Source organism: Anarhichas minor, unplaced genomic scaffold (assembly GCF_050575085.1).
Source record: "Anarhichas minor isolate MPS153535 unplaced genomic scaffold, ASM5057508v1 ptg000079l, whole genome shotgun sequence".
Taxonomy (NCBI): Eukaryota; Metazoa; Chordata; class Actinopteri; order Perciformes; family Anarhichadidae; genus Anarhichas; species Anarhichas minor.
Window position 1 is genome coordinate 684,863 of NW_027466525.1, and position 27,282 is coordinate 712,144.

The 27,282-nt window shown below is 40.7% G+C and overlaps 1 protein-coding gene across 1 annotated transcript; it reads left to right on the top strand.

Annotated features, from left to right (window-relative positions):
* Positions 1-1,991: 1,991 nt before the first annotated feature.
* On the top strand, positions 1,992-27,282 carry LOC142938020 (uncharacterized). The gene is made up of 16 exons (XM_076081210.1): positions 1,992-2,216; positions 2,423-2,640; positions 2,977-4,765; positions 5,691-5,864; positions 7,276-7,449; positions 8,784-8,957; positions 14,467-14,640; positions 15,975-16,148; positions 17,483-17,656; positions 18,089-18,138; positions 18,294-18,343; positions 18,496-18,548; positions 19,286-19,503; positions 20,373-20,638; positions 24,787-24,903; positions 25,354-27,282. The coding sequence occupies exons 1-16, from the start codon at positions 2,203-2,205 to the stop codon at positions 25,531-25,533; spliced, it is 3,999 nt and encodes a 1,332-aa protein (XP_075937325.1). The 5' UTR covers positions 1,992-2,202; the 3' UTR covers positions 25,534-27,282.

Consider the following 27,282-nt stretch of genomic DNA (forward strand, 5'->3'; position numbering starts at 1 on the left):
ACTGAGTTAGCCGGATACTTTTCAGGATAAGATGACGTAGATCAGGCTTTTTGGTTCCACGAAGCAAGTTTGGCAAAATCACCATGGCAACACATCCATAAGCTTGAACCTGCTCCAGCGCTAACTGAAGGTAGCTGGATAAGCTGCCACTCCCCCGGAAGAAATGGCAGCTCCTGTCATATACGGTAGTCTAATGCGGTTGCGCATATACCGGGGGTTATACGGGAGTTCCGGAAATGCATGTAAAGTGAGACACACAGTGATCCATTAAAGCAGCTGAGCAAACTAAGAAGCCTCTATTGCATTAATGTACAGCTCCCTTCCTCAGAGATCCACTGATGAAGGAGGATATTAGTTAGATTAGCGTTTTATAGGGAGAGAGTTCTTCCACATCGCCAAGATCCGTCATCACATCATGATGACTTCCTATACGAGCGCTATCCATTCTGCCCACAAGGAATCATTTATTTACAGACCTTCTGGAGCATACATTGAACACCACACGCTGCAGCCGAGCATTGACTCTCACACACTGGATGCAGCCTTGAGCTGTTCTGCGAGTGGTACATTGTTGTTCAGTGTCGGCGATGCGGAGAACATGGGGAAAGCCGCTGCATGCCGTGCTGTTCGTAAAGTTTATTTGGCGCTTAATAAAGTTATGGATGTGTTCATTACATCACCATGGCACATATTGTACTGACTCAGCATTCTGAGTAATGTGTGTGTGTTAGTGTTTACTTGCTCTCATGTCCTCTTGATGGCTGCGTTGCATACATGAGGGTTAAAGCACTCATAATGATATGACAGGGTTATTAGTACACCAGCATATCATTACTGTAGAACATGATGAAGGTGGACTCATGATAAGAACAGAGAGAATCACACTATTTATCTTCACTGCTTCAGTTGATTGAATGTCTGATGATGAATAACACACACACACACACTGATCCGCCCACACACAGATTCACACACACATATTCACACACACATGTTCAAACTGCTAGTTCTATATGGTAATCTATACACATACATGTATACACACATATATAGTACATGATACATGAGGGCATACAGTACATATATCCTCATATTAATGAGGATCAGTTAGATCCTCTTTGGGCTTGTTTTTATCTTATTCTGAAAGAGTTGAGATCATTATTGTCGCTATAGATCTCATTGGATGATGCATTCATGAAGCCTACTGCCAGCAGCACATTTAAAGACATATCATCTGATTGATTGGGGTGATGAGGCATTAAAATGAGCCGATACATTTACAACACTTACGCATTTAACTTGTCTGTGATATTTTGCGTGCTTCTTGTCTAGCCCTCGCAGCGGTGGAGGTGTTATATGTTGCCGTGATTCTGGTCTTGAATTCCTCATATGCGTTCATGATCATCTCCTGCTCGTCAGCGCAGTAAAAAGAGGCTCTTTCTTTGACTTTATTTAACATTGTACTGTTAGAAAATCATGGTTTCGGTGATCGACGGTTCCCCCTTTTGAAGTAGGACGGGCACGCGCAATTATCCTGATCCTGATCGTCTGGTTCCAATTAACGAGACTGTTTGAGAGGATCAGCCTTTGAGAAACCCAGATAGACATCAATCATCTCGTTAATTTAAGCTGCTAATAGGACATTTGATCGACTTAGTTGAACCACGTACGAGGAACGGGGCCCAGGTATGTGCTTGCATTATCATTGAATGTTTGTGATAAACTGAAGGATGAAGTGTTTCTTTACGTGTTGATGTTGAATGTTTGTGATAAACTGAAGGATGAAGTGTTTCTTTACGTGTTGATGTTGAATGTTTGTGATAAACTGAAGGATGAAGTGTTTCTTTATGTGTTGATGATGTACAGAAACAGAGAGATACATTTAAAGACATTATCTGCTCAACACCAGCGTCCATTAAACCAGTAACACTTCTTTAATGCTCCTTTTGTATTTCTTCTTATCTGTTTACAGAAATTCTCTCTCGTCAACGGAGTTTAAAAGTTTTGCCAGAAATCTCCCGTAAAGTTCAGCAGCAGAAAACACGGTCTCTGGTGGCCATATTACTTTGCACCCACGGGCGACATGTGTCATAACAACCCGTCATCAGAACTTTAGTGGCAAACGGTTTGATGATGTCAGCACATCTGGAGAGCTTTCATCAGCTTTACAACAGAGACTGCTCACAGAAGTGACCACAGACGATGCTTCCACAACGGTAATAAACCTTTATGTCGTTACACGGTAGAAGTCTGTGATTTGATTTTGTTCTATTTATTTAAGATATTGTCTCGTATATTTGGGGAATGATTCATATTTTAAATAATTAAAAAAATACTAAAATTGTATTCTAAAGTGACTTCAAACACATCATGATGAATATAAAATGTGTTATAAAGAATATGTTGGTCTCCACTGAGACAGGAAGAAGGCTCATGACCCCGAGGAGGAGCAGCCGTCCCACTGTGCTTTGTGTCGGGACGTCCTGAAGGATCCAGTCTCTACCAGCTGTGGACACTGGTTCTGCAGACAGTGCATCACCTCGTACTGGGACCAGTCTGCTTCATCGGGGGACTCCTCCTGTCCCCAGTGTGGAGAAAGATCTAGACTGCAGACAGCTATTGGGACCAGCACTGTACAAAGTAAGATGTCTCTCTGCTGCATGGAGACACCAAGAAATGATTCATAGATGTGGCTTCAACCATTTTTATTTATTCATTCATTAGTTTTATTTATGGCACATGGGATTACAAGACACCACGAGTTTACATACATGAGGGACAGGCAGGTAGACGGGTAGATAAGTAGGTAGACCAGCAGGGAGATAAACAGGTAGGTAGTTAGATAGACAGGTAAGTAGGTAGGTAGACAGGCAGGTAGGTAGAGAGGGGCATTTAACAGACAGCCACAGATACTTGATTTTCTGTCCTTGTTTTGTCCGAGCATTTGATTGTCTCACATTTCTCCTTGTCGTTCAGGAGATAGTGGTCTACAGGAGGTTTTAGATGAACATAAGATCAGTCTGAGGAGGAGATGTGAACATGTGACTGAAGGAACTGATAAAAGAGGAAGTGGAACCCCCCTTAACAGGATCTACACTGAGCTCTACATCACAGAGGGACAGAGTGAAGAGGTGAACACCCAACATGAGGTGAGGCAGCTTGAATCAGCTTCCAAGAAGAAGAGCCTCCATGACGCTCCGATCAAGTGCCACGACATCTTTAAAGCCTCACCAGACCAACAGAGACCCATCAGAGTCGTTCTGACGAACGGCGTCGCCGGCGTTGGAAAAACCTTCTTGGTGCAGAAGTTCACTCTGGACTGGGCCGAGGGTTTGGAAAACCAAGATGTCAGTCTGGTGGTTCTGCTTTCCTTCAGGGAGCTGAACTTGATCAAAGATGAGCAGTACAGTCTTCTCGAGCTGCTCCATGTTTTCCATCCAACATTACAGAAGATCACAGCAGAGGAGCTCTCTGTCTGTAAAGTTGTGTTCATCTTTGATGGTCTGGATGAAACCAGACTTTCATTGGATTTCATCACCAATGAGGTCGTGTCTGATGTCACACAGAAGGCATCGGTCAACGTGCTGCTGACGAACCTCATCGAGGGGAATCTGCTTCCCTCGGCTCTCGTCTGGATAACTTCCAGACCTGCAGCAGCCAATCAGATCCCTCCTTCACGTGTTGACAGGTTAACAGAAGTACGAGGCTTCACCGACCCCCAGAAGGACGAGTACTTCAGGAGGAGATTCAGTGATGAAGAGCTGTCCAGCAGAATCATCTCTCACATCAAGACATCCAGGAGCCTCCACATCATGTGTCTGATCCCAGTCTTCTGCTGGATCACTGCTACAGTTCTGGACCACATGTGGACTACAAACCAGAGAGAAGAGCTGCCCAAGACCCTGACTGACATGTACTCACACTTCCTGCTGGTCCAGACAAAGAGGAAGAAGCAGAAGTACCACGAGGGACAAGAGACGAGTCCTCAGGAGCTGACAGAGGCTGACAGGGAAGTTCTTCTGAAGCTGGGGAGGCTGGCGTTTGAACATCTGGAGAAAGGAAACATCATGTTCTACCAACAAGACCTGGAGCAGTGTGGTCTTGATGTCACGGAGGCCTCGGTGTTCTCAGGAGTTTGTACAGAGATCTTCAAAAGAGAGAGCGTGATCTTCGGGGAAACTGTCTACTGCTTTGTTCATCTGAGTGTTCAAGAGTTTCTGGCTGCAGTCTACATGTTCCACTGTTTCACAAACAGGAAGACAGAGGTACTGGAGGACTTCATGGGGAGGGGTGATTACCCAACCCTGGATGTCTTCCTGAGGAGAGCCATGGAGAAATCCCTCAAAAGTGAAAATGGCCACCTGGACCTGTTTGTCCGCTTCCTTCATGGCCTCTCTCTGGAGTCCAACCAGAGACTCTTAGGAGGCCTGCTGGGTCGGACGGACAACAGTCCAAAAATCATGCAGAGAGCCATCAACAACCTGAAGGAGATGAACAGTTATGAAATCTCTCCTGACAGAAGCATCAACATCTTCCACTGTCTGACGGAGATGAACGACCACTCGGTGCATCAGGAGATCCAAGAGTTCCTGAAGTCGGAGAACCGATCGGAGAAGCAACTCTCAGAGATCCACTGCTCAGCTCTGGCCTACATGCTGCAGATGTCAGAGGAGGTTCTGGATGAGTTGGACCTGAAGAAGTTCAACACCTCACAAGAGGGGCGACGGAGACTCATTCCAGCTGTGAGGAACTGCAGGAAAGCTGTGTAAGTCCAGATGTGATTAACTTAATAAATCAGTTTAGATAAGTAGTTTAAATCTTCAAATATACAAACTATCACACCAATGCGTTTCACTGAAAAATAACGTTTATTTTTACAATCAACACTTGAAAAGATGAAGGCGATTGCAAATGACAAGATAATACAAAATGTAAAGGTGTTTCATTTTCACTTGTTTACTTCTTTTTTACAAAATTAACCAAAAAACTGTCACTGAGGAAGATCTTGGGTACATAATAATGAGATTAAATATGACACCATTTTTAAATCATACCCTCTGAACCAAAAATAAATCTATGACACTATTACTAAGCTTTTTTACAAGATTTTTAGTCAGTTCTGATCTAGACCCCTTGTCCCAGATACGGCAGGAAACCAAACGCAGTTGTGTTCATAACATCATCCGGCGGTGCTCGGTGGACATATTCACTGTATCTAGCAAGCCACATGTTGCCTGGTTTACTACAGCTGTATGAACCCAAAATAAACAGATTTTGCTGCAATTTAATTGCAATAACCAGATAACAACAATGCCAAAATAACAACATAATGATGTTGATTTGTAAAAAGTCTGAATTCATGCCTTGTTAGGTCTGGCAGCATTACGACAGGTAAACAACTTTTTAAATGCTTGTTTTCTGAATGGAGTTCAGTTTGATTAGTTCTAAGCTATGCTAACATTATAGCAGCAACTAGTCTGTGGATTATACACATACATTTATACACATTTCTGTCTGCTTTGAGGTAATGTAGAGCTCTTGGTGACAACAGACGTTTTTCCTCCATTTCTTGTAATTAGTTGTAATATTTAAACTCGAATACGAGAACTTATTTTGTCATCAAATGCATAAAGTAAATATAAAGTGTCCTCTTTCATCGTTACATCGAACAAATATTTGTGCCATGACAGACTTTGTGGCTGTGACCTTTCGGAGACTCACTGTGAAGTCATTGCCTCAGCTCTGAAGTCCAACCCGTCCCATCTGAGTGAGCTGGACCTGAGTAACAACTACCTGAAGGATTCAGGAGTGGAGCTGCTGTCTGCTGCACTGGAGAGTCCACACTGTAGACTGGAGACACTGAGGTCAGTTGACTGTACATGGTGTCGTTGTTTTTGTATATCTACAAATCCTTGACCGAGGCTTCCCCAAGCACCAACCTCCAGTTCCTAAACGTGAAGCAAAAGCTTCATGTGTTAAAGCTGCATTCTCTCTAGTGTCCACCAGGGGGCGACTCCTCTGGTTGTATAGAAGTCTATGAGAAAATGACTCGACTTCTCTCTTGATTTATTACCTCAGTAAACATTGTAAACATGAGTTTATGGTCTCAATCTCTAGTTTCAAGTCTTCTTCAATACAGCATGATGTTCATTTAGTACATTATGGTCCATTTAGAGTCAAACAGACCATAAAGCAGGGGATGCTTTAGGGCGGGGCTACACAGTGATTGACAGGTCTCTACCAGAGTTGTATACGCGTCTCTACGTCACTCCTCCTCAGTCCAAATATGGTCACTTCCTGTTCACTAGTTACAAAAAAAACAAGATGTTGACGGCCAAAATACTGAAATCAAGGCTTCAAAACATCAGTCCACCAACCAATGGGTGACGTAACGACGACTACGTCCACGTCTTATATACAGTCTGTGGGTTTCACATTTTTGGTTCATAGATTTTCAGGATTTGCCTGAGCACAAAGAAATGTGTCTGTTGGTCCAAATGTCTGAATAAAACAACAAGTAGAGGCAGTGAATGTCCACAGACTCACGTTGTCCATGACCTGATTTTTATCTAAATCATTTATCCTTCATTCAGACTGAGTTCCTGCAAGTTGTCAGAGGTCAGCTGAAAAAGTCAGTTGCAAAACAATGTTCATAAATCGTGAGACCACGAACAAATATTTGTTTATATTATTATTTATTTTACATAAATATAATATAGACTTGATTTTCATCTTGTATTCTGCATCAGGTTTTCTTCAGTAAATGATCAAAGTTATTAAACACAATGAATAAATATCTCTCTCTATCACACAACAAATGTTTTCAGTATTTTGCTTTTTGCTCATTTTTATGAAGCTATTTGATGCTTAAACTGAAGCTGCTTTGATGTTATGACTCCACTATTCCTAAAATACATAACTTCTGTTCACATATTTTCTAAAATGTCCTCCTGACACATTTGGTATCTTTGTTAACTTTGTGTTCTTGAGTGGAATCTTAAATGAGTTTCTGTGTTTTTATCTCTTAGTGTTGGGCTGACATGAGTTTAGATGGAGCTGGCAGAGTTCAAGTGAAGTCACTTGGTCTTTATTGAAGCAGCAGCACGTTGTCATTAGTATTAATGAGAGCTCTTATTCACTTCTTGTACCTCACAGTGTTTAACCTGCATTCAGCTCATGTGTTTGGAGTTTCCATTTTCTAAACGTCTCCGTTCTAAACGCCTGATACTGAATGAACATTGTCCTCTAAACTTACATCATTTATCCTTCATTCAGACTGAGGTGGTGCAAGTTGTCAGAGGTCAGCTGCTCTTCTCTGGTCTCAGCTCTGAAGTCCAACCCGTCACCTCTGAGAGAGCTGGACCTGAATATAAACGACCTGAAGGATTCAGGAGTGAAGCTGCTGTGTGACCTTCTGGAGAGTCCAGACTGCAGACTGGAGACTCTGAGGTCAGTCCAACATTCTTTCCTCCTGTGCAGACATGAAGCTGATATTAAACTGATCTTAAAGGACCTTAAAGCCTCAGCGGTAGTAAAAGTTCATTAAATGTGGCAGAGAAACGTTGAGCTATAGATTTAAATAAAACATATTTATTCATTTATTGCCTAACATTTGCTCCGTCCCACATGGGATTACAAGACACCACTTTTTTCCAGACATCTTCTGGTCTTGAAAATACAAAACATGAAGAATAAAATAAAAACATAAACTTGGTAAAGAGATATTTTTTCCTCTTCCAGACTTTCTGCAGATACCTGGTTAAGTTATATGTTCCACTTTTAAACAGCCATCTCAGTCTTTGTGCATCATCCATATTTATAAAATCTATGTTTGACTTACCAAACAAAGCATCGCAGTGTTCACGGTAAAAAAGGAGAGTAGAAAACAAGATGGAACTCGTTGTTTATATCGTTTAGAGAACGCATCGGACGGATCGGCTTTTCTTCTTCTACAATCTAGACCAAGATAGTTTCAACAGTCGAAGGTGAAATACCAGATGACATATGATCATATACAACATAATTCTCTGAACCATATTCAGTTTCTATCATCGTAAAAATACACAATTTTGGAAAACACAGATTCTATAAAAACAACAATGTTGAGCTTTTTGTTATTAAAAAAAGCTTCAATAAACCAAGAGTTGCAAAACAATGTTCATAAATCGTGAGACCACGAACAAATATTTGTTTATATTATTATTTATTTTACATAAATATAATATAGACTTGATTTTCATCTTGTATTCTGCATCAGGTTTTCTTCAGTAAATGATCAAAGTTACTAAACACAATGAATAAATATCTCTCTCTATCACACAACAAATGTTTTCAGTATTTTGCTTTTTGCTCATTTTTATGAAGCTATTTGATGCTTAAACTGAAGCTGCTTTGATGTTATGACTCCACTATTCCTAAAATACATAACTTCTGTTCACATATTTTCTAAAATGTCCTCCTGACACATTTGGTATCTTTGTTAACTTTGTGTTCTTGAGTGGAATCTTAAATGAGTTTCTGTGTTTTTATCTCTTAGTGTTGGGCTGACATGAGTTTAGATGGAGCTGGCAGAGTTCAAGTGAAGTCACTTGGTCTTTATTGAAGCAGCAGCACGTTGTCATTAGTATTAATGAGAGCTCTTATTCACTTCTTGTACCTCACAGTGTTTAACCTGCATTCAGCTCATGTGTTTGGAGTTTCCATTTTCTAAACGTCTCCGTTCTAAACGCCTGATACTGAATGAACATTGTCCTCTAAACTTAAATCATTTATCCTTCATTCAGACTGAAGGACTGCAGGTTGTCAGAGGTCAGCTGCTCTTCTCTGGCCTCAGCTCTGAAGTCCAACCCGTCACCTCTGAGAGAGCTGGACCTGAGTCAAAACAACCTGAAGGATTCAGGAGTGAAGCTGCTGTGTGACCTTCTGGAGAGTCCAGACTGCAGACTGGAGACTCTGAGGTCAGTCCAACATTCTTTCCTCCTGTGCAGACATGAAGCTGATATTAAACTGATCTTAAAGGACCTTAAAGCCTCAGCGGTAGTAAAAGTTCATTAACTGGCAGAGAAACGTTGAGCTATAGATTTAAATAAAACATATTTATTCATTTATTGCCTAACATTTGCTCCGTCCCACATGGGATTACAAGACACCACTTTTTTCCAGACATCTTCTGGTCTTGAAAATACAAAACATGTAGAATAAAATAAAAACATAAACTTGGTAAAGAGATATTTTTTCCTCTTCCAGACTTTCTGCAGATACCTGGTTAAGTTATATGTTCCACTTTTAAACAGCCATCTCAGTCTTTGTGCATCATCCATATTTATAAAATCTATGTTTGACTTACCAAACAAAGCATCGCAGTGTTCACGGTAAAAAAGGAGAGTAGAAAACAAGATGGAACTCGTTGTTTATATCGTTTAGAGAACACATCGGACGGATCGGCTTTTCTTCTTCTACAATCTAGACCAAGATAGTTTCAACAGTCGAAGGTGAAATACCAGATGACATATGATCATATACAACATAATTCTCTGAACCATATTCAGTTTCTATCATCGTAAAAATACACAACTTTGGAAAACACAGATTCTATAAAAACAACAATGTTGAGCTTTTTGTTATTAAAAAAAGCTTCAATAAACCAAGAGTTGCAAAACAATGTTCATAAATCGTGAGACCACGAACAAATATTTGTTTATATTATTATTTATTTTACATAAATATAATATAGACTTGATTTTCATCTTGTATTCTGCATCAGGTTTTCTTCAGTAAATGATCAAAGTTACTAAACACAATGAATAAATATCTCTCTCTATCACACAACAAATGTTTTCAGTATTTAGCTTTTTGCTCATTTTTATGAAGCTATTTGATGCTTAAACTGAAGCTGCTTTGATGTTATGACTCCACTATTCCTAAAATACATAACTTCTGTTCACATATTTTCTAAAATGTCCTCCTGACACATTTGGTATCTTTGTTAACTTTGTGTTCTTGAGTGGAATCTTAAATGAGTTTCTGTGTTTTTATCTCTTAGTGTTGGGCTGACATGAGTTTAGATGGAGCTGGCAGAGTTCAAGTGAAGTCACTTGGTCTTTATTGAAGCAGCAGCACGTTGTCATTAGTATTAATGAGAGCTCTTATTCACTTCTTGTACCTCACAGTGTTTAACCTGCATTCAGCTCATGTGTTTGGAGTTTCCATTTTCTAAACGTCTCCGTTCTAAACGCCTGATACTGAATGAACATTGTCCTCTAAACTTACATCATTTATCCTTCATTCAGACTGAGGGACTGCAAGTTGTCAGAGGTCAGCTGCTCTTCTCTGGTCTCAGCTCTGAAGTCCAACCCGTCACCTCTGAGAGATCTGGACCTGAGTTACAACAACCTGGAGGATTCAGCAGTGAAGCTGCTGTGTGACCTTCTGGAGAGTCCAGACTGCAGACTGGAGACTCTGAGGTCAGTCCAACATTCTTTCCTCCTGTGCAGACATGAAGCTGATATTAAACTGATCTTAAAGGACCTTAAAGCCTCAGCGGTAGTAAAAGTTCATTAACTGTGGCAGAGAAACGTTGAGCTATAGATTTAAATAAAACATATTTATTCATTTATTACCTAACATTTGCTCCGTCCCACATGGGATTACAAGACACCACTTTTTTCCAGACATCTTCTGGTCTTGAAAATACAAAACATGTAGAATAAAATAAAAACATAAACTTGGTAAAGAGCTATTTTTTCCTCTTCCAGACTTTCTGCAGATACCTGGTTAAGTTATATGTTCCACTTTTAAACAGCCATCTCAGTCTTTGTGCATCATCCATATTTATAAAATCTATGTTTGACTTACCAAACAAAGCATCGCAGTGTTCACGGTAAAAAAGGAGAGTAGAAAACAAGATGGAACTCGTTGTTTATATCGTTTAGAGCAGTGATTTTCTACCGCTGTGTGTGCCGTGGGAAAATGTCGAATTTCACTTAATGAGTCCAATAAAATATTAGTTAGTTGTTGTAAATAATTTGCCATTGTTGAGCGTCTGAGTTGTAATATAGTGGCTGGCTAAGTAATAAATACTCTTCCATGCCTGTGGGTGGCAGTAGGTAGCGCAGTAATGACCTTGTTAATTTAAGACGGTAGAATTAAATGATGGGAGAAGTTGCGGTGACGAGACGAACAGAGATGGAGAAATATTTGAAAAGGAAAAATGCAGACTCTGAACTGGGCCCTGCACAAAATAACCCAGATGAAAAGCCTGTAAGGATCAACACATTGAGAGACTTGTCATTAAATTGTCAGCATATATCCGTTCCTCGGTACAACGGCCCGCCAGAAAATATCATGTTTATCATAACCGGCCCACCACACCACAGAGCTCCGAGACGAGAAGTGGTGATGTGAGCTGGCTTTATGTGCAACATAACGAAGCATCTCACTGTGCTAAACCTGCAGCTTCAGGGACGTGTGATCACAGACATGTGTGATCACAGACACGTGTGCAGTAAGAGTCTCCACCGCTGTGTTCCCTACTGCGCATGTTGCTGATAAACTGGGTGCACTTGGCACAGAGTTCACTCGGCGATTTGCCGACTTTGCAGCTCAGAAATTTAAATTTGAACTGCTCAGCAAAACGTTTGCAGTTGACGTAGAAAGAGCACCTGTGGAGCTGATAGACCTCCAGTGTAATGACACTCAAGGCAAAGTGTGACTCTGAGGGGGCTGCACAGTTTCAAAGCTTCAAACCCCTGAAGCGATGCTTCAACTCAGCCTACATGCTGCTCAAACGCTCTGCATGTTTGGAAGCACATACCTGTGTGAGCAGCTGTTCTCTGTGATGAAGAGGAACAAAAACTCTCACAGGAGTCTCACTGATGCACCTTCACTCCATCCTGAGGGTTTCCACAGAACCTAACCCCAGATATTAATGAACTGGCAGCCAAGAAAAGATGCCAAACATCTGGCTCTGGCACATATGCGTCAAATAATGTAGCCTACCTCAACATGTATTCTTTTTGCACTTTGTCCAATATTCATTATATCCTGTTTATTACATGGTGACTCTATTTGGCTCTCAACGGAGTTGAGGAAAAGGTTGAAGATATTCAATCTTTTCTGAGCCGCGGCACATTTTTTACATTAAAAAGGTCCCGCGGCACACCAACAACCAAAAACGTTACAAAATGACAGCTTTTAGCATAATACAGCAGATATGCAGGGTGTCAAACTCAATCACAGAGGGGCCAAAATAAGAAATTGGGACTACGTTGAGGGCCAAATAGAGTCAACATTTAGAAGGGATATTGGACAAAGTGCAAAAAGAATACATGTTTAAGTAGGCTACATTATTTTATGCATATGTACCAGAGCCAGATGTTTGGCATCTTTTCTTGGCTGCCAGTTCATTAATATCTGGGGTTAGGTTCTGTGGAAACCCTCAAGATGGAGTGAAGGTGCATCAGTGAGACGACTCCTGTGAGAGTTTTTGTTCATCTTCATCACAGAGAACAGCTGCTCACACAGGTATGTGCTTCCAAACATTACATTACAGTCATTTAGCAGACGCTTTTATCCACAGCGACTTGCAATCAGTGTATTCAACATGCAGAGCGTTTGAGCAGCATGTAGGCTGAGTTGAAGCATCGTTTCGGGGGTGAAGCTTGGAAACTGTGCAGCGCCCTCAGAGTCACACTTTGCCTTGAGTGTCATTACACTGGAGGTCTATCAGCTCCACAGGTGCTCTTTCTACGTCAACTGCAAACGTTTTGCTGAGCAGTTCAAATTTAAATTTCTGAGCTGCAAAGTCGGCAAATCGCCGAGTGAACTCTGTGCCAAGTGCACCCAGTTTATCAGCAACATGCGCAGTAGGGAACACAGCGGTGGAGACTCTTACTGCATATATGTCTGTGATCACACGTGTCTGTGATCACACATGTCTGTGATCACACGTGTCTGTGATCACACGTGTCTGTGATCACACGTGTCTGTGATCACACATGTCTGTGATCACACATGTCTGTGATCACACGTCCCTGAAGCTGCAGGTTTAGCACAGTGAGATGCTTCGTTATGTTGCACATAAAGCCAGCTCACATCACCACTTCTCGTCTCGGAGCTCTGTGGTGTGGTGGGCCGGTTATGATAAACATGATATTTTCTGGCGGGCCGTTGTACCGAGGAACGGATATATGCTGACAATTTAATGACAAGTCTCTCAATGTGTTGATCCTTACAGGCTTTTCATCTGGGTTATTTTGTGCAGGGCCCAGTTCAGAGTCTGCATTTTTCCTTTTCAAATATTTCTCCATCTCTGTTCGTCTCGTCACCGCAACTTCTCCCATCATTTAATTCTACCGTCTTAAATTAACAAGGTCATTACTGCGCTACCTACTGCCACCCACAGGCATGGAAGAGTATTTATTACTCAGCCAGCCACTATATTACAACTCAGACGCTCAACAATGGCAAATTATTTACAACAACTAACTAATATTTTATTGGACTCATTAAGTGAAATTGGACATTTTTCCACGGCACACCTGACGACCTCTCATGGCACACTGGTGTGCCGCGGCACAGCGGTTGAAAATCACTGGTTTAGAGAACACGTCGGACGGATCGGCTTTTCTTCTTCTACAATCTAGACCAAGATAGTTTCAACAGTCGAAGGTAAAATACCAGATGACATATGATCATATACAACATAATTCTCTGAACCATATTCAGTTTCTATCATCGTAAAAATACACAACTTTGGAAAACACAGATTCTATAAAAACAACAATGTTGAGCTTTTTGTTATTAAAAAAAGCTTCAATAAACCAAGAGTTGCAAAACAATGTTCATAAATCGTGAGACCACGAACAAATATTTGTTTATATTATTATTTATTTTACATAAATATAATATATTCTTGATTTTCATCTTGTATTCTCCATCAGGTTTTCTTCAGTAAATGATCAAAGTTACTAAACACAATGAATAAATATCTCTCTCTATCACACAACAAATGTTTTCAGTATTTTGCTTTTTGCTCATTTTTATGAAGCTATTTGATGCTTAAACTGAAGCTGCTTTGATGTTATGACTCCACTATTCCTAAAATACATAACTTCTGTTCACATATTTTCTAAAATGTCCTCCTGACACATTTGGTGTCTTTGTTAACTTTGTGTTCTTGAGTGGAATCTTAAATGAGTTTCTGTGTTTTTATCTCTTAGTGTTGGGCTGACATGAGTTTAGATGGAGCTGGCAGAGTTCAAGTGAAGTCACTTGGTCTTTATTGAAGCAGCAGCACGTTGTCATTAGTATTAATGAGAGCTCTTATTCACTTCTTGTACCTCACAGTGTTTAACCTGCATTCAGCTCATGTGTTTGGAGTTTCCATTTTCTAAACGTCTCCGTTCTAAACGCCTGATACTGAATGAACATTGTCCTCTAAACTTACATCATTTATCCTTCATTCAGTCTGAGTTGGTGCAAGTTGTCAGAGGTCAGCTGCTCTTCTCTGGCCTCAGCTCTGAAGTCCAACCCGTCACCTCTGAGAGAGCTGGACCTGAGTCAAAACAACCTGGAGGATTCAGGAGTGAAGCTGCTGTGTGACCTTCTGGAGAGTCCAGACTGCAGACTGGAGACTCTGAGGTCAGTCCAACATTCTTTCCTCCTGTGCAGACATGAAGCTGATATTAAACTGATCTTAAAGGACCTTAAAGCCTCAGCGGTAGTAAAAGTTCATTAACTGTGGCAGAGAAACGTTGAGCTATAGATTTAAATAAAACATATTTATTCATTTATTGCCTAACATTTGCTCCGTCCCACATGGGATTACAAGACACCACTTTTTTCCAGACATCTTCTGGTCTTGAAAATACAAAACATGTAGAATAAAATAAAAACATAAACTTGGTAAAGAGATATTTTTTCCTCTTCCAGACTTTCTGCAGATACCTGGTTAAGTTATATGTTCCACTTTTAAACAGCCATCTCAGTCTTTGTGCATCATCCATATTTATAAAATCTATGTTTGACTTACCAAACAAAGCATCGCAGTGTTCACGGTAAAAAAGGAGAGTAGAAAACAAGATGGAACTCGTTGTTTATATCGTTTAGAGAACACATCGGACGGATCGGCTTTTCTTCTTCTACAATCTAGACCAAGATAGTTTCAACAGTCGAAGGTGAAATACCAGATGACATATGATCATATACAACATAATTCTCTGAACCATATTCAGTTTCTATCATCGTAAAAATACACAACTTTGGAAAACACAGATTCTATAAAAACAACAATGTTGAGCTTTTTGTTATTAAAAAAAGCTTCAATAAACCAAGAGTTGCAAAACAATGTTCATAAATCGTGAGACCACGAACAAATATTTGTTTATATTATTATTTATTTTACATAAATATAATATAGACTTGATTTTCATCTTGTATTCTGCATCAGGTTTTCTTCAGTAAATGATCAAAGTTACTAAACACAATGAATAAATATCTCTCTCTATCACACAACAAATGTTTTCAGTATTTTGCTTTTTGCTCATTTTTATGAAGCTATTTGATGCTTAAACTGAAGCTGCTTTGATGTTATGACTCCACTATTCCTAAAATACATAACTTCTGTTCACATATTTTCTAAAATGTCCTCCTGACACATTTGGTATCTTTGTTAACTTTGTGTTCTTGAGTGGAATCTTAAATGAGTTTCTGTGTTTTTATCTCTTAGTGTTGGGCTGACATGAGTTTAGATGGAGCTGGCAGAGTTCAAGTGAAGTCACTTGGTCTTTATTGAAGCAGCAGCACGTTGTCATTAGTATTAATGAGAGCTCTTATTCACTTCTTGTACCTCACAGTGTTTAACCTGCATTCAGCTCATGTGTTTGGAGTTTCCATTTTCTAAACGTCTCCGTTCTAAACGCCTGATACTGAATGAACATTGTCCTCTAAACTTACATCATTTATCCTTCATTCAGACTGAGGTGGTGCAAGTTGTCAGAGGTCAGCTGCTCTTCTCTGGTCTCAGCTCTGAAGTCCAACACGTCACCTCTGAGAGATCTGGACCTGAGTCACAACATCCTGGAGGATTCAGGAGAGAAGCTGCTGTGTGACCTTCTGGAGAGTCCAGACTGCAGACTGGAGACTCTGAGGTCAGTCCAACATTCTTTCCTCCTGTGCAGACATGAAGCTGATATTAAACTGATCTTAAAGGACCTTAAAGCCTCAGCGGTAGTAAAAGTTCATTAACTGTGGCAGAGAAACGTTGAGCTATAGATTTAAATAAAACATATTTATTCATTTATTGCCTAACATTTGCTCCGTCCCACATGGGATTACAAGACACCACTTTTTTCCAGACATCTTCTGGTCTTGAAAATACAAAACATGAAGAATAAAATAAAAACATAAACTTGGTAAAGAGCTATTTTTTCCTCTTCCAGACTTTCTGCAGATACCTGGTTAAGTTATATGTTCCACTTTTAAACAGCCATCTCAGTCTTTGTGCATCATCCATATTTATAAAATCTATGTTTGACTTACCAAACAAAGCATCGCAGTGTTCACGGTAAAAAAGGAGAGTAGAAAACAAGATGGAACTCGTTGTTTATATCGTTTAGAGAACGCATCGGACGGATCGGCTTTTCTTCTTCTACAATCTAGACCAAGATAGTTTCAACAGTCGAAGGTGAAATACCAGATGACATATGATCATATACAACATAATTCTCTGAACCATATTCAGTTTCTATCATCGTAAAAATACACAATTTTGGAAAACACAGATTCTATAAAAACAACAATGTTGAGCTTTTTGTTATTAAAAAAAGCTTCAATAAACCAAGAGTTGCAAAACAATGTTCATAAATCGTGAGACCACGAACAAATATTTGTTTATATTATTATTTATTTTACATAAATATAATATAGACTTGATTTTCATCTTGTATTCTGCATCAGGTTTTCTTCAGTAAATGATCAAAGTTACTAAACACAATGAATAAATATCTCTCTCTATCACACAACAAATGTTTTCAGTATTTAGCTTTTTGCTCATTTTTATGAAGCTATTTGATGCTTAAACTGAAGCTGCTTTGATGTTATGACTCCACTATTCCTAAAATACATAACTTCTGTTCACATATTTTCTAAAATGTCCTCCTGACACATTTGGTGTCTTTGTTAACTTTGTGTTCTTGAGTGGAATCTTAAATGAGTTTCTGTGTTTTTATCTCTTAGTGTTGGGCTGACATGAGTTTAGATGGAGCTGGCAGAGTTCAAGTGAAGTCACTTGGTCTTTATTGAAGCAGCAGCACGTTGTCATTAGTATTAATGAGAGCTCTTATTCACTTCTTGTACCTCACAGTGTTTAACCTGCATTCAGCTCATGTGTTTGGAGTTTCCATTTTCTAAACGTCTCCGTTCTAAACGCCTGATACTGAATGAACATTGTCCTCTAAACTTACATCATTTATCCTTCATTCAGACTGAGGTGGTGCATGTTGTCAGAGGTCAGCTGCTCTTCTCTGGACTCAGCTCTGAAGTCCAACCCGTCACATCTGAGAGAGCTGGACCTGAGAGGAAACTACCTGAAGGATTCAGGAGAGAAGCTGCTGTGTGACCTTCTGGAGAGTCCAGACTGCAGACTGGAGACTCTGAGGTCAGTGAGGGGGTCCAAGTCAGTCCGTGCTGGTTCAGCAGTGTTGTTAATAAAACACAGGGCGGTTTACTCACAGTGAGGGTTTCCCTCCTTTTTCTCCCTTCGAAAACAAAGAATCTGAGATTTTACCAACGAGTGCAGTTCCTCTGTTTCTTTTCTTTAATTTCTCCACAAACAATAAAATAAAAGCTGACAAAGCAAAGCCAAGCAAGTTGTTAGAAGTCGTGGGATTTCACAGTACAGTGAATAAAGGTAGTTGGTTTTGTTTTCCTGTGATGTTATTTCCTCTAATGCACGCTCACAACATGAATGTGACCTGATCAAAAAGCAGATTAGTTGCTTCATATCAGGACTATGAAGCTGGCTCACTCAAAGAACCAACAATTATTTAAAACTTGATCATAACTTTTGGGATTGTGTTCCTCCCGACAGATTCAGTGACAGGTTGGATGACGGGTCGATCACTAAGAAACACAAACAATGTGAGTATTGAAAGAATGTCCCCATTCAAGCTATTCTACATTAAAATCTGATCTTAATGAGCCTCATCGTAACAAAAAGTATTTTTCAATTCTGTTAGAGCTGTTTGAAGAATTTTGTCTGCTAATGTTTCTCTTTCTCTTCTTCTCTCCATCAGGTGACGCCGACGGCAAACTGGATGTGAAAACAAATGTGCCCGACAAAGAGGTGAGGGAGCAGCAGCTGAAGAGCGTGAAGTTTATTTACTGAGGTTTCTCTACTGAGTAAATGTAATTATTGTGTACCAGGGGAACAGAGGAAAGAGACCTGTGGCTTGTTACTTGATTTATATTGAAAGAACTAACTTTGTGCCTTCTTAGTTCCAGGCTCCATTCTCATTCTCACCTGAACACACAGCTGAATCTTCATACAGGTAATCCTATGAAATACACTATTCCAGCTTCTTTCACGGTTCATCAAGTTGTGATTCTAAACGAAGGTCTGTGGGGAGCAAGTCAAAACAGGACCTGGACCTTATTCATAAAACTCTAGAATCCATATAAAAAACAAAAATCTGATTAATAAAACTGTGCATGCATTCATTCACGGTTCAGGTACTGGTTCAGGTGGCTTTGAACACAAAAGGCGACATTGAAACGATGAGGAACTGACAGAAGAACAAAGGGTCTGGGCCGGTATATAAACAGAGATGTTGATGAGGGAATGAGATGCAGGTGAGGAGGTGGGCAGGGATGAGGGAAGTGGGAACAACATCTCAAGAACAATTGTCTTGTGAGTATGTTCACAATAAGTAATACATGCTGCTGATGCTCATAATCAAGAAGAATCTTCCCGTTAATGTGTCTGACCAATGACAGAACAGCTTTCTCTCACATGGCATTAGTCTTGAACGTCTCTGTGTGAACACAAACAAACCGAGGAGCAAATGCAACCACTGTACGAAGTTAGTCTCTGAATCGACAACACAACAAACAAACTACGGGTCTGAAAACGCCCTAAATAAGAGTGGAGTTGTCCCCTGGGTGTCGTCACGCTTTACACTACGATCAGTTTGTGCTGCACATGGACACCTGTGAGTGAAAACAGATCATGTGACTAACAGGCCAATAGATGCTTCTTATATTCATTTGTCCTTTCCGTGTCCTACAGGTTCAGGTGTCCTGGTCCAGGTGTGTTCCAGTGTTCTGTGACTGGACTGGTGTTTGTTATGGCTCAAGAGGCAGAGCTGCTGTACAGGACTGTCCAATGGGATGAGGGCCTCCTCCAGCCAGCTGGCAAGAAGGCTGCAGGGCCGCTGTTCGACATCAAGAGTTCTGAGGATGCTGCAGTCTGTCAGCTCCACCTCCCTCACTGTGAAACAAAGCACGGTAAAGACATGGCTGTCTTCAGTGTTCAGGAATAAATCACCAAAACTACAACGAGTCGTATTAATGTGTAAAACTAGCTGCATCTGGTGACATGCAAAAAAATACATTATAATGGTGGTAACACTAAATGCACAGATCCAGACAGATCACATGTGGGAAAATAATGATGAATTCAAAGATAATAGTTAAATAGGGGCGGAGTGGGAGGCTCCAGAGTATATTGGCTAACACACTTCAAAACAAGCGGTGATGTCAGCAGGAAATCAGCTCAATCTTCCGTTAGCTGTTAGCGGTTAGCCAACCACACCGTCTAAAACAGTAAAAGTGAGCCACAGAGCAGCTGCAGAGAGGTACTCAGCAGGGTGTGTACTGGTAGTTTCGTTAGCTGCCAAACTCATCGTCCATTCCGTTAGTCTTTAGGCCAAACACACCGCAGACTGTTATCCCTCCGTTGTGTCTCTTGCTGCATAGTAGTTGCTGGGGGGTCGGTGATGCACTCAGCTGGGGTGTCACTAGGGGTCGAGGGTTTGTTTAGAGTGGTGGGTTAGCAGGCAGTCGATGGCAGTATGAAACAGACAATAAAAGTTTTTTCGAGGAAGTGTGAGTCACTGCAACCACAAGAGGTCCTTGAGAATGCAGCCATAACTGAAATATTATGCAGTCAGCTGTAGCAGAAGGTGAGATTAGCCGTGGACAGACACAGAGGTGCACACTCACTCAATCACAGGCACACATGAGACCAATCGCATGATTCTCCTGGCAGAGAAAAAAATGACGAATTGAACTCAAGTGGTAAGAAATGAATTAGTTTGGGATGAACCTGTTTCAGCAATAATAAATAAAGGTTTAACAGCTCTTTGCTCCCACAGCGTTGGTCTTTGACGGCCTGTTGTCTGTCGTCCACATCACTGATGATGGAATGACAATCCTGGAGCCGCTGGAGATTACGGATACTCATGTGGTGGTGAAGGTCCCTAACCTCTCCGCTTTTGGCCTCGTCTGGGATTACGTCAGGAGGTTTCTGAACATCAGGCTGCCAATAAAGAGCAACGTTCTGCTGTTCCTCCGACCCCCAGACGTCGATGATCAAATTCTCGATGTGTTGCTGCTGCAATACAACATCCCTCTGCATGAGGTAAAGCTCTCTGTCATATGTGCTCACCAGCAACTTAGACTCTTGTTTTAAGCCACAGCTGTTTCCACAAAGACGGTTCACACGTTGCTCCTCGTGCTGTGCTCAGAATCAAATCTATCTGAACTGTAAATCTTCAGATTGCTTTGTTTTGTTTTTGTAGTTTTTTGATTCTCTCTCAGCATGTATTTCCATCTGCCACTAACATTTGTGATACTTCTACCAGATGGCATGAATAGTAAACGCAACACAGAAACAATGGAAACAGATTAGCTGAGATGATCACTCAACTGAGAGGCTTTACAGGCAGAGTGAACGTTATTAAAATGAACTTGTGTCACAGTCCCTTTTTGAGAAATGGACTAGATTAGCTCCAAAACTTAAAGAACAATTTAGAATCTACAGACGGAGAGAGAACGGCTTCTGGACTTTCAGTAGTTGGCGTCCAAATTGAATCCAGTATTTTCATACCTGCAAACTTGTCACTTTTCGGTGAAATTCACCATTTTGGATCAAAAATATATCATCCACGTGAATCGTGTAGTTCCGTTTTCAGACTTGCTGGGTTAAGTTAACGTCCACTGCATGCGGTACTTTGTCGACTGTTAACGTTCGTCATTATCGCGATTTAGGAGGAAAAAACGTAACGTGATGAAACATGCAGCCCCCGTGTTCCGGTTCAGTTCACGCGGTCACTCGTTAACGTTAAACCGGAACACCGGCGCATCTGGTTGCAAGTTGTTTGTTTTAACTCAAAGTAGAATGAGGATGATTTCGTGGTCAGAATAACTTTGATGACCACGAAACATGAGGCCCAGATACTGATGAGATGATGAGGTCAAAGAGCTTCAGGAAGAGGAGGCTGGTTGTGTAGCGCAGCTTGACGCAGGGCTGAGCTGTGAGTGGAGCTGGGCCTGGATAAAGGTGGAGCTGGGCCTGGATAAAGGTGGAGCTGGGCCTGGATAAAGGTGGAGCTGGGCCTGGATAAAGGTGGAGGTCTAAACAGACGTGAGTTCAGCTACCCGCTGTCACAGTGTTTTAAATACATTGATGAGGCAGGGTATGCTAAATGCAGCCTCTGCTCCAAGGGCTCACGTGTCCTCTCATCACACTGTTCACTGTGATGACCACAGCCAGTGTACTAACAGTCCCACGTTGCTCCCAAGAACTGAAGTAATGAGAGGGTTAAGGTGCCTGTACCTTCATTTCAGCAGGTTGCTAATGCAGAGGTGTGTATAGATCACAGCTATTATTTTACTCTTGATAAGTTACCTTAGCCAGAGTAGATTATCATTTTCATTTAAATAATTGAACTGGATTGAATGCATATTAATTGCAAATAGAAGATGGGCCACAAGTCTAACAGCTGTACAGTAACAGTAGAAGTTAATATGAAGCCATGCAGTAACAGGGTTCAATGAAAACGAATCACTTTATTTGTACAGGCGATGGTTCTCGCTACTCTTGCTATCTGTGTTTTTATTTGACCAAAACTTATGAAAATGAGACCTCGGTCTCTATGGATTTTGTCTAAATAAAGATTAATATTAATAATGGAGCTGAAATAGTGATTAATAACTGAATAATAAATTAGTTTTTTGCTTAAAGTAAATGTCTTATCACTTAATTTTCTTCTCAGAGTACACCAGAATGCTACATTTTAAAGCTCATATTTAAAATATAATAAATAGGGTTTCGGGCTAGTCACCTTTTTCACCTCTCGTGAGTTTGCAGGTATGATTTTACTGGTTGGAAGATGAGAATCTCCCTCCTGGATGCAAACTGAACTTCACATCATTGAATATGATTTGTTTAATGCTGCATGACCTAAAGAAATGTGAGAAAATACTCAGAACAGTCAAAATATGAAGGAAAACTTTCCCTTCTCACCACTTACCCGAGTTATTGTTCAAGACAACCTTTTTTTTAAATTATGGGCTCAACAATGCAAACGTATTCTTTATGATCTGTACGATGATGAAATACTAGTGACTTTACAACAATTGAGGGATTCCTCCCTGTTTCCAGCAGCACACTTTCACCAGTGGTGGGCCGTCAGGGCCAGCAAGGCCTTCTCTTATTATTATTATTTTATAATTTAATATTTTTTCGTAAATACACGACATGTATTATAATTTATAAACATATTTTTCTCATTGCACAGCTACTGTCTTCCTCAGTTGCTCTGCTTCCAGTGCAGCTTGTTTTAAGTAGAGCTTTTATCCAATCAGATAGGGCTGGGCGGTATGACCAAAAATGCATATCACGGTATTTTGTAAGACTCTGGCGGTTTCACGGTATATCACGGTATTTTTTTCCACAGCGAACAATATATTTTGCTGCCTGTTGAAGAGCAACAGAAGTTGTTTCGGCTGTGCACCGGTATGATGGTATATGAAAAATTCATATCATATGGGAAATTGAAACCGGTATACCGCCCAGCCCTACAATCAGATCTCACCTCTGTGTCTCTACGTAAGAAGAGAGGCCCGAGGCCTGCAGACTCACAAGTGAATCCATGTGCACTTTAAGTGAATGGGGACGATATTGTTGATTGTCATAGTCTTCAACCAATCAGATCTTTAGTTTGACATGTTGGGCGTATTCTTTGACGTGTCAGAGCCTGCTAGCTGGCCTACAACTAGGTCAGCATTAACACGCAGCTCAGTTTGCAGGTGCAGCTCTGCAGTGAGGTGCAGCGTGCGCTGTGATTGGTCAGTGGGCGAGCACGTGACTATTGTGAAACGAAACTTAATTGAAGTAGCCATCAGCGGCTTAGTAGGAAGAGTTCAAATTGAAAGATATGGAAAAAATGATGACATTTTTTGCATTTTGCTTGGTGTAGATTAGATTATTTTATTTTTTTTACCTAGCTTTGTTTTTTCAACACTCAATGGCTGAAGGAGGAGAAACGGATTTGTGAGTTGGGTTTTAACCGTGGGATTAAACTCTTTGTCAACAAAGAAAGGAGCATGGAGTTTGTCTTTAAGTGAACAGCATTTGGTTAGTCAACTGCATTTTTGTTTTTTTACATCTAATATCTCAATGGCCCTCGAGTGTGTAGCAGAATGCGTGTTCCGCTGCAGGTCTGCTGGATTGATTTGTTGCTTTGTTGTCACATGAACATATGTGACTGGTTCTTGCGAGTTTGTTGTTGTCATTGTGTTAATTATATAGATTTGGACTATATGCATTGTCATGCGCGGAGTTATTGTCCGGACAATTGAATCTGTTTGGGCTGTTTTCTTTCACAAAGCAAGAATGATGGTCTGAAGAAATGTGGATTGTGTGGCGATTGCTTTAGGCCTGTTTGAATCAGTAGGAACAGCTACCTATTTCTCCTGTGGGGAGAGTTTGTAGCTTGTGTGCTGCTGTTTTCCCGTTAAGCTAGTTTAGCGTAGCCTCCTAGAGCACACGTGCGGTAACTCAGCTGTTTTTTGTTTTGTTCCGTGTTCAGAGGTCACACAGCCCGTTGTCTCCTACGTGAGCGCAGAAAACATTATATTTCCTACAATTTAAGCTTCTGCATCTTCCAAATGCACTAGTATTATTCAAACGTATTGTTCAGTTCGTAAGCCTCGTACCGAATGGTTTAATACGAATACGTGTATTGTTACACCCCTAGAAACAAATAACCGTGGCTTACACGTCATAATGAGATTATTAGGAGGTGTTTCAGCTGCAGGACAGCAGTGAAGGCCCAGGTATAAAATGCACGGCCCGCCACTGACTTTTACAGATATTAATCCATCTGGTCACAGTTCAGTGGATCTGTAGAGAGGCCAAGAAAAGAGATGGTTGCAGAACAAATTTCTAAAACTTTTAATCTTCCATAAAGGCAAATAACGATGATGTTCTGGTTCAATAAACATGGGAAACAGCACTCTGAATTCAAATGATGATGAACATTTGATAACTCATCTCTTTTCTTTAACCATGAAGACATGACCTGTTTGTTTGCAGTGCTGTAGCATTTGGGGGCTTTTATCTAGAAACATTTATTCTACGCTTTTATTCATTTATTTACAGTTTATCCTCATAATTATCTTTTTAATTGACTGTACTTCTAATGTTTAGATGTACTCTACACATACAATTACCCTGACTATCTGAGCTTAAACTAAACTAATAAAAATGTCCCGTTAACGAAGGTTGCCAGAAGACAACAACCTGCGAAGTACATCAAAAGCTCCTCCGAATGTGAGCTGGACGTTGGTAAAATTTACAGTGTCCACTGTGAACCTGAGGGATTCTTGATCCAGCCTGAGGTGAGTCAGGTCACTTCTACACTTCTGAGGGTCTGTGTCCACATTCAGCTTTATTCCTGAGCACCAGCATCTGTTTTCACTTTGTGTCTGTGATAGTTCCCTTAGCTGTTAGCTGTTAGCTGTTAGCTGTTAGCTGTTAGCTGTTAGCCAAACACACCGTACAAAACAGTAACAGTGAGCTGCAGAGCAGTGATTGAGAGGTACTCAGCAGTACTGGTAGTTCCGTTAGCTGTTAGCTAAACACCCAACTGTTACCCCTCCACTGTGTCTCCAGCCTCAGAGTAGTGTGTAGTGGCCTGTGTCCACATAGCATCTTTTCCTGAGTGCCAGCGTCTATTTTCAATTGTTCCCAATGAAATTTATTTTATGCAAATACAAGTTTGGCTGCATGTAGATTCACAATCAGGGAGGTAGCAGATACACAATGTGACTTCTGGTTCTTGTTTTCAGTGTAAACTATTTGACTCGACGTATGGACCGAATTTCCATCCGACATTTGAAGTTTTCCTGACCCCCAACATGAAGAAAGTGACTTTGTCGGTCCAGGACAAAGAGAAGAACGCAGTCTGGAAGCGTCTCGTATTACTGGAAGGTAAAGACTATCAGACACCCAGTGATGGGCGAGAGTAGAACAGATGTTTGCGGCTCTCATGAACATTCAGGGAGCTCCACATCTCATATCATTCTTTATTTAGGCTGCAGTCTTTATGCTCCATATATCTGGAACAAAATGCAGGACAGCTGCAACTCTCTTCTGTCAAATGAAGGCTGAAGACTTTCCTGTTTATTAAACACTGTGCTGTAACTTTAATTAGTGTATTTTATACCCGTTTTATGCTATTTTAGCCTCTTTAATGTATTTAAATGTATTTTTATAATGTCTCTTTTGCATTTTGGGCTTTTGATGTTTTATGTGAAGTGCTTTGAATTCTTGCTGAAATGATTTAAATAAATAAACTTGCCTTTTCTTACATGTACGGGTGCAACGGATCATAAAGCTCACGGTTCAGATCGGAGTCACGGATCTGATCAGCACAACAGAAGAAAGGAGCAAATATAACGTTTAGAGATCCCTGATCACATTTATCTGCTGCTGATTACCGATCATAGATGATCCGTGTTGGCAGATACGTGTTTGTTGTTTTGTTAAAGCAACTGGTCTACAAGACTCCACCTCCAAAGAAATCTATTCAACCGCTCTGAAGTCAGAGTAAACATCAACATGTTTCAATTTGATCCTTTCACACGATTCAAATGATTAGGAAATACAGACTACATTTGAACACATCACGAACACATCATAACTTTACCTGAACAGAGCCTGAAGGCATCATAATGTAACTGAATGGAACCTCCGTACGTTAGCCGTTAGCGGACAGAAAGCATGAATGCTGATGTCCTGATTGTAGATTTCTACGGATCGACAATGTTCCTTTACACCAATACTTACATGTAACACTACTGGGAACAATATGTGTAAATATATATATATATATATATATATATATATATATATATACACATTCTATCCTTTTTCTTAAAGGAGAACACAGGAAGTGATTTACGTAGCAGAAATGTGAGAAATAGCTGGCTGTAGCAGTCCAACACAGACCTTTCATTTCTTTTGAACTTTATAATATTTTCTTGGTTATCTTCTAGGTCCAAGAGCGGGAATTCAACAGACAAATCCCGGCAGGGTCCCGGCAGAGGACAGGGTCCCACCACAGGACAGGGTCCCGGCAGAGGACAGGGTCCCACCACAGGACAGGGTCCCGGCAGAAGAGAAGCTGTTCTTAGTTCGGACTCAATTTGTCAACAGAGTGTCTGATTCTGTCCTGGACCAGCTGCTGGATAAACTTCTTGAGCGCGGAGTGATTACTGACGCTGAAATGCAGTCGATCAGAACAAGAAACAGAGAAGATAAAGCACGAGATGTGATGGACACGGTGAGAAGAAAGGGATCTGAAGCCTGCTCAGTTCTGATCGCTGCTCTCCATGAGGTGGACGAGTGGCTTTACACAGCGCTGAACTTAAGCTGAAGATGAACCAAGAACTGTGGAGTGGTGATGATGATGATGATGGGGAATCTCTTCAACAGTTGTCTCACATGACTTATTGTAATCTTTAACGGTGCACAACACGAGGCAGCGGTTCCCACAGGGTTTGGTGGGACTGTGGAAGAAAAGTTTGTACGTTTCAAAGTAAAATGCATCAATCTGGTGAACTTTGAGAGCAAAGATAAGACGCTGGATCTATGAAGAGCTCTGTGCTCTTGTTCCATCAGTGGTGTAATGTAACTAAGTACATGTAGTGTTTCAGGATGTCATGTTTTTGGGAGTTGAAATAAACGGCGACAGTGGTGTGCAGCCACAAAGAGGA